At 40.9% G+C, this 8,880-nt stretch overlaps 1 protein-coding gene across 3 annotated transcripts in view; it reads left to right on the forward strand.

Annotated features, from left to right (window-relative positions):
• TMEM132C (transmembrane protein 132C) overlaps positions 1-8,093 on the forward strand; it is a 224,086-nt gene extending 215,993 nt beyond the window's left edge. For all 3 annotated transcript variants that reach the window (XM_069794887.1, XM_069794889.1, XM_069794888.1), the window contains one exon: positions 5,072-8,093. In XM_069794887.1, the coding sequence (XP_069650988.1) occupies positions 5,072-6,271 (1,200 nt within the window). In that variant the 3' untranslated portion in view covers positions 6,272-8,093. The remainder of the gene's footprint in view (positions 1-5,071) is intronic.
• The last annotated feature ends 787 nt before the right edge of the window (positions 8,094-8,880 follow it).

Raw genomic sequence — 8,880 nt, forward strand, 5'->3', positions numbered from 1 at the left:
AGCAACGTTAGTGCTTTCTAAAGGCCAAGTTCTTCTCTTTCACATGTGTAGCTCCCGTTGACATGAGCAACAAGACCCAACCCTGTGAGGTCATCTGTGACCTCAGGGAGTGTCCTCCAGGATGTCCCCTCTCACTCTGATAGGAGGTGAGGGTGCTCAGCACCATCTGAGTCAGAGTGACAAGCTGGAGTTACTTACATGTCCTTGTCTTTTGAATTGACAGGATACTGTCCTGTTTTAGCTTACATCCTTCATGCAAATTAGTTCTGAGAGTTCACTGACATCTCACAGTTAAGTAACAGATATTAGGAATATTTTTATGGTGTGGATTCATTACCCCATCCTGGCAGTATAAATTACACTTAAACTGTATTTATATCTTCTTTAAACCGGCAGAGCAACGTAATGGCTTACAAGTATGACAAAGGAATTAAGCAGCATGGGAAAGGGAGAAAGGATGTATTGTTAGATAAGAATCTGAATTCTTCCTTTGCAAATACAAGCAAATTCCCACTGGAAAGGAATGTCACATTAGCAGATTGGACAAAAAGGAGAGAAAGAAATACACAGTAGGGGAATGCATGGTTTGAATTAAGATCTGAGTCTTGGCTGCCTTTCATTTCCACATCATAACGATCGAGCCCAATTTTTACTACACAAGCCACGGGCTTAAAAATAAATGCACATGTAATACTTTGATAGAACAATCAGAGCTGGTCTAATAGAAGCTGCTGAGAACAGTATTCCCTTGCTTTTATTTGAGGGAGGGATGTATTTGTTTTCTGCAGAGCCATCCAGCCGTCCATTTCTTGCCTTTGGTGTCCTGCCTCACCCCAGGACTATTGCAGCTGACCCCAGCAATTGAGGGTTTATTCACAAATGCTTTTATTTGTGCTTTAGTGAACAAAGACCATTAAAAGGCCTCTTTATTCTGAGTGTGGAATAAAATCAAATATACTGATCAGTCCTCACATCTGTGTTTCTAAGCAGCAGAATTCTCTAAAATGCAACCAGTCCTACACACTTTACTCCCCTATTTTTTGCTTGAAGAATACAAGGTAGGATGGCCTGGTATCAAGCTGACCCCAGCTTTTTGAGGAGGTATTGAAGGGACGCTTTGTAATCACTGACTGTGATGCTACAGCTGGGCTCAGTGGAACATCCTAAGATAAGCAGACTTTCAAATGCTGTATGACGCTTTAGAGGGCAAAATAATCATCGCTGTGGCTCCCATATTTTCACAGGCAACTCGTACGAGTCCCAGCACAGAGGGACTCATTAGATCTCTGTATGATGGGCTTTCTACTGGGCTTGCAAACCAGCTCTGCTTCCTGCATTCAGGTTGCCTTTTGGAGTGTGAGCCTTCTTGTTTTATCTAGGTGGAACAGACATAGCCAGCAAACAATAGTGTTTGTGGTGACTCATGTGGCAGGGTTTGAAGTATTCCAGGTCAGGCAAAACAGAGTTCCTCAGGGACTGTTGGTTTCTATTAGTGCCATGTTACTTCTGTACCCTGGTAATTTCCCCTTTGTTTTACTCACTGAAATGTAACAAGTGGATAACAAGGGAGATGAAACTCCTAACAAAAAGCAAAATGCAAGTTTGTCCAGGAAGATTTATCAAGTGGCATCTTTGGACTGATAAACAGCAATGTAATTCAAGGCCAGAAAAGGTGGTGGAACTGCAGCAGATCAAGAACTGGCCAACTTGCTGAAGTTATACATGGAATGGGGGAAGAGAACAGCAAGGCACAAGTGAAAATATATTCAAAATGTGTCTTGATAAAGCAAGTTTTTTGTGTGCTTAAGGAAAGCATGATTTCTGATAATCAACAGTGGTTGTGGGAAGCAGTTTCTTCATCTCTTCTGGACTGGATTTTGCTGTCGTGAACATAATCTAATGTACATTATCTGACTCACTTCACATCATCACAGTCACCATACAAATCATCCTGTTCTCTAAGAAACACTGGCAGTGATGTGTAGTTGTGGTCCTTTTGTTCTGGCTGTGCATCTGAGTATGTGTGTGTGTGTGTGCGCGCACGCGCGCGTGCATATGTGAAAGAGAGAGGAAAAGTGGAAGAAAGAAAGACTGGAGAGCCAGATGATCCCTCAAACTATTTGTTTATGCTTGATAATTAATGAACACAAGCATCTGTCACCTCAGTGTTGAGGGCATCAGACTAGGGGCAGCAACTTTGCAGGTAAGAAGGCTCCAATCCATCTTCATCTGCTGATAGTAATTGGAGGACCTTGTCAGAGATTTGGAGGGGATTTATTGATGCGGTACATAGGATTTGCAGAAACAGCTTTTTGAAGGACGTGGTACTATATCATTTCTTTTTTCTTTCTTTTTTTTCTTTTTATCTTCTCAGAATTTAAAATCATTTGGGAAATTCACTTAGTTCCTCTGCCTTCAGCTTTCCTTTAATGATGTGAATGAGAAGAAATGATCTCTTGCCAAATAGACTATTTGGGCTGATACAATATACTTTGGCAGAATTTGAAATTCTGTCCCTCTTTCTCTCATTTGTTTTCTTTCCTTTTAAGTAATGTTGTCCGTAGTATAAGCGTGACAATGTCGTGTTGTGTTGTGGAAAAATTGGTTCTTCCTATGAAAAGGGGGTCTCTTGGAAATAAAAAACGTCAATGCTGGTTGAAAATAATGGCTAAGCTATTGCACACCTCTGTTATCTGTAGTAAATCACATGTGTGCCTGCAAATTTCAGCTGACTGCCATTTCATTTTTCTCTGTCTCTGCTTCATAAAACCAGGAATGCAGAATAGTGGAGAAATAGTGTAAAGAATAAAAGTTGTTTTGAAGTTGCTTACAACTTTGTCATATTCTAGCCATTTGGCCTGAATTTTTCTATGCTAGCTAACGCTTGACCTGAAAGGTGCCTGAGGGCTGTTAGAGCAGACAGGCATCAAGATAAGAAAACCAAACAGGGATGTGGATATCTTGAAGAAGACGGGAAAGAAGAATATATGGCTCCTCATACTTGTTCCTCTCCAGTGTCTGGGCGGAGGGAGACCCCAGATGCCTCAGAGGTGCTGTTCTACCACCAGTAAAACCTACTTGCATAGTAAGGGCCATAATCAGATCTGGGACTCTGCAAGGCCAGGTATGCTAGGCTATTAAGGTAGGTATTTGGCTATTAAGGAATGCATAAAGGATTTAGTAACGTAAATCCTTTTGTAGAGATGTGGAACTGTGGAAGTCCCCAGCAGAGCTGGGAGGAGGCATAGGCCTCGTCATTTCCAACCTTAATTGTACAAAGTTCTGCCCTTGCTTTCTCATTCTGCTCTCTGAAAGAGAGCACCACTGGCAGACAATGTCAAGCCTGTTGTCATATATGCTTGAAATGATGCTGGTGTTTTTTCCTTCCGTAGATTGATGAAAAGTAAGTGTATCTTACACACCTCCCCAGTGGTACACAAGGCTGTCCTCTTGTTTTAGGGAGAAGGAAGGCAACAGGGTGTTGAATTGCCAGAGGAGATGCGTCTTTTTCTTTCTTCTCATATCCATTAAAAAAAAAATAAAATTCCTTTACTTTCCCACGACTGGGTTTGCTGTACTATAGATTTCTATGATATATATTTGAGCTGTGCCCTGCAGCTTTATGTTTCTGTCTGTTCAGCCATTTCAGGGTTGTTTCTCTAATGAAAGATCAGCTGTTTTAATTTCCTTACACAGTTCACCCTTCCCAGCTTCTGAGCTATCCTGGCTCTGTTTCAGCTGTTTGAAGTGCATTTGAATCACCAAGAACTTTGCCTTCTTTCCTGTTGTGCCACGACTTACTTTTCTTCTTTCAGTCCCTCAAGAACTTGCTGATAGCACTTTGGAAATCAAATATTCATTATAGTCCAACCTTCTGCACAGCTAAATGCCCCTTGCTGTTTTCATTGAAAAGCTTTAAATTTAACTAGAAGGGTAGCAATTCCCTTTGTTTATAACCATAGCGTAACAAATTGTAGCCAATTGAAAACCATATTAGGTTGTAAATTTGTATTATGACTGGACGCTAACAGGGTGGCAATGTTTTTCCCTGATGGTGGATGGTGATTTTCAGCCCAGTTGTTCTGATGCACCCAAGTGTAAAGTTATTAGGGCCATCTGCGGCTTAAGTCGGGGAAGAAAAGAACTTTAGTTTTGTGTGAAGTTGCACTCCGGCAATCTGCCTGCACGTCTGCTGGCTAAACAGGCAAGACATAGAGCAAATGAAAAACAAAAAAAAATCTCCTGCAAAGAAAGCTACTGAGACGTGGAGAAGTAAATATCTATATCATCTGGATGGGATTTCAAATGGCAGAGAGCTGACCTCTAGCTTTGTGTTTCCTTCTAATGATGACTTCTAACAGTGCTACCTGCAGAGAACAAAGACAGTCCAATTAAATCCAGGCCATTTGTATATTTATTGTAGAGATCATACCAGAATCCCCATCCTCCTCTCTCTGACACAGTAATGTGGCAGACTTTTTAATTATCTCAAGGATAAAGTGTGTTTTACTTAAAACAAACCTTTCTCCAGCAAGATGGCGAGTGTTCTGTGAGTCTTTTTCTTTCAGGTGAATCTTCTGCTCCAACTATTTCCAAGATACTGTGGTAGCTCCTTATTCCTGCTAAGATATTTATACCTAGCTTAATTTGACAGCTCCCCATGACACCTGTGCATGGGGAACATGAGGAAAATAAGTGTACTGTCAAGTGCCTCTAGTAATTTTTCTGGTTTGTCTCTTTCAGGTTTTATATGACAGGAATGACTTTCTTTATAAATCATGTAAATTGTAGCTTGCTAATGGGTACTTTGGTATTACAAGCATCTCATATCAATTATTTTCTATGTTCTTTTGCAAAACATTTGCAGGAAGAATAACAGTGGAACCTTTAGTGAAAAATGTGACTGATTTTCTGCTCCATCAGTCGAAGCTTGGTTTACTTGAAATGCAGTGCAGAGCCATTGTCTTCCATTTCCTCCAGCTACCATTCAGAGCTGAGAGATTGATGAGCTGCAATGGGTTGAGCTGTTTTATTTAAGCCCCTGTCTTTAACCATATCCCTCTCCTTTCAGGAAGCTGTAGTAAGCACCTGGATTCAGTTCAGTGACAGCTCCGTGACTCCGCTGGACATTTATGACTCTAAGGACTTCTCCCTTTCTGCTGTATCATTAGATGAAGCTGTTGTCTCGATCCACCAGAACTCTGCCTTAAAATGGCCAGTCGTGGAAGCAGAAGGTGAAGGTCAGGGCACGTTAATCAAGGTGGACATGATGATTTCTGAAGCCTGCCAAAAGTCCAAGAGGAAAAGTGTCCTGGCTGTGGGGAATGGCAGTATCAAAGTCAAGTTTGGCCAGAATGATGCAGACTCTGATACAGGTGGAGATTATGATGCTGATGAGATTGAAAACCATGCCAGCGACCGGCGGCACAAAGTGTCAGATCAGGAACGGTATGGCCAGGATGGACGATATTATGGTAGCTCTTCAGCAGAGCGAGAGGAAGGCGCCATCAGGAAAGTCAGCACCACAGCAAAATCCATAATAAAAAATAAAGTAATTAAAAATAATAGGCTGGATGGTGGCAAACTCTCAGATGATAGCCAGCTGCAGAACATTCCTATAGACTTCACCAACTTCCCTGCTCAAGTAGACCTACCAAAAGGCAATGCAGGTATGGAGGAAAATGACCTGGTGCAGACACCTAGGGGCCTTAGCGATTTGGAGATCGGCATGTATGCTCTGCTAGGGGTCTTCTGCCTGGCAATTCTAGTCTTCCTAATAAACTGTGCAACATTTGCACTGAAGTACCGTCACAAGCAGGTTCTGGTGGAAGGACAGGCCACCATGACCCATTCCCATGACTGGGTCTGGCTGGGAAATGAAGCAGAACTGCTGGAGAACACAGCAGATGCATCACCTCAGCAGGATGAGCACACAACTATTATTGACCGAGGCTCGGGTTGCGAGGAGAGCAACCAGCTCCTCAATGGTAATGCTCAGAAGAACATTCAGAGCCAGGTTCACAGGTGTGCTGACTCAGGGGGCAAGCTCGGAAAGGAACAGAAATCTGAACCTTTACATTCGCCGACTTCTAAGCGGAAGCGGGTAAAATTCACGACATTCACTACCATCCCACCTGACGATGGTTGTCCTACTGTCAACTCAATCCTAAGTAGCAATGATGATGACATTAAGTGGGTGTGCCAGGATATGGACCTGGGGGACTCCAAAGAGATACGAAACTACATGGAGAAGTTCAAAGACAAAGTGTAGCTCCTTGCTGTTTTTTTTGGGTTTAACCACACCTTGATGCCTTCAGTTCTACAGTATATATTGGGGCAGAAGAGGGGGAGGGGAAGGAATCACCAGGAGAAACGATGAGGCAGTTTTTATAATCAGGGAAAGAAATTTGCCAAACTGTCCATGGTTTATTTTTGGTTTTCACCTCATTTTGTTTTTTCAGCAGTTTTTCTGCTACTCATGGATTTAGGAAGTGGAATATAAATAGCAGAAAGGAACAAGGAAATGGTATGACCCGTATGATGAACTGGGCAAGATGAGGTTGTGAAAATTTGTTTTATGGGTCATAGAAATAATAATGATAGTAATGTTTCAAAGTACCAAAAATATTTGTAAAAATAAAAGAGAGAATTTAAGAGCATGGAAAGAATAAGCAAGAGACAAACAATAACTTGCCTGTGTTTCTAATAAAACATCAAAATTATGGACATATGACCCACAGGGAGACTAGTTAGATTGTTACTCAAGCCGTTTCTTTTCTTTCCTTCATTTGAAGTGAAGATGTGTCTTTGGCATTACATATGAAGGAGGAAGAAATTAGCTGGTATTTTTATTTTTACTTTTCTTTTTGTCTTGTAAGTTGAAACAGAATAATTTTCCCTCTTGTATTTTTCTTTTAAATGTCTTGGAAACAGGAAAATTTTGAATTCACTAAGTTCACAGTGGACCAAGAACATTTTGTTTCTAAGGTAGCTATAAATAATCTCCTGCCATTTAAAGAATTCAGGGGATAAGTATTGATTAAGAATTTCCATGTGGTGTTTCTTCTGAAAGCCTAAGCCTCCATTGCTTCACCCTAGCTAGAAATACGTTCTGTTAGAAGAAGTATTCATTTTACTTTCAGGTTTGGATTGTTTATTTAGTTGTTTGTTTTAAATTTCCACAACCAAAGTTCCCATGTTTCACCAAGGGAAGAAGGTGCTTTTTTATGTTAGCTTTTAGAAGTAACAACCAATGGGAGTGCCCACTGATGCATTTTAAATGTACCTGGAACTGAGACCATCACAGGCCAAATATGTACAGCCTGGATTTTGGTTTTTTGCGAAGTCCATGAATTCATAGTTTTGTGCGGTATTTTTCTGTTTATTCTAATGTTGCCAGCTCTCAACAAGCTCTGAAAGCGAGAGGAAGAATGGACAGAAAGACACTGATTGTCCCAAAACTTTTATTTCCTTGTACTGGGAGAGCTGGCCTCTGGACAGACTTTTGGAAGGGAAGAAAATATTGCTGAAGCAAGATCAAGAAATATCTGGAGCTATTTTATAGATTTTTTTTGCCATTGGACCAGCTAAGACTGAAAATTTTAGACTAGATAGTAAAGCTGATGTTTTGAATAAACAAATACAAAACCAGTAATCAATCTGAAGCAAACACAAAATAGAGTCATAGATTCGTTGTGTAAACTGACAGAACTGTGTTGACTCTGTGCCAGTTTACACTAATGGAGGAAACAGATCAAAATCTATTCAATGGGGAAACCACTGTCATCCAAAACCTTTTGTAACGAAAAGGAAGATGGTATATCCAGCCTTTTGGAAAGCAGTATTATGTCTGACTGTTAGCCAGAAGCACTTGCAATGTCCTGTCTTTACCATGTATTTCTTTTTTTTTTTTTTTATTACTAAACTCAGTAGTTTGGTTTTTTTACTTGGACAAAATCAATCCTGCCAGCCAGTAACATAGATGGATGTTTTAACAAGATATGCCTAGTATGCATTGTAGACTGAAAGAATGTAATATTTATTTATACATGTTATACAAATTGTAATTAAAATGCTTTACATGGCTTGACAAATTAACCTCTCTCTTCTGAGGGGAGGGAGCTCCTGTCATTTCTGTATTGAAGTACTGCATCCACTGCCTCACAGCTGAAACAAAATTTAAGCCGCTTTCCGAAGAGAGGAGAATAGAGATATATGAAAGTTTTTCACTGCTCTGACCCTCCTTTTGTGAACCACTTCCCCTTCCCACCTAACATGTGGTGATGATGACGGATGGCAGGAGAAGACAGGAGTCGGGCACAGTTCATGGCAGTGTCACTATTCATCTTGTTCATCTTCATGCCTACCATCAGCATGAACAACTCCAGGACTCTTGCTTCTGATGTGTGCAACTTTCATGCAGCCCAGTCATAATTAATTATGTTGCTTCTCTGATTGATACAGTAGGTTCAGATGGAAGCAAGTTTCACTGAATCACAACTGACATATACAAAGCACCCTGTATCCCAAAGGACCCCAAGCTACTTTACAAGCTAAGCACAGTGATGCATCAGCCACACCTCAGGGATCAGTATATCTTCCTGGGAAAACACAGGTGTCTCTGAGGTGAAAAAGGCATTTACAGCATGGAGCTGCAAAATACAACAGCAGAGGAACAAGAAAAATAGCATGGAGCAAAAATAACACCCCTTGGTAGCACAGAATATAATTGTTCAAAGTGCTTTTTTAAGAAGGCTGAACAGCCCCTGTTACAGCACATATGAAGAATGGCATCTCCAGTAACCCAGTGCTCCCGAGCACTTTCTGGGATACTGGTACAGCACTGGCTGGGGAGGAAAGGGGTAATTAGTAAATTACTGT

The sequence above is a fragment of the Haliaeetus albicilla genome, chromosome 10 (assembly GCF_947461875.1).
Source record: "Haliaeetus albicilla chromosome 10, bHalAlb1.1, whole genome shotgun sequence".
NCBI lineage: Eukaryota > Metazoa > Chordata > Aves > Accipitriformes > Accipitridae > Haliaeetus > Haliaeetus albicilla.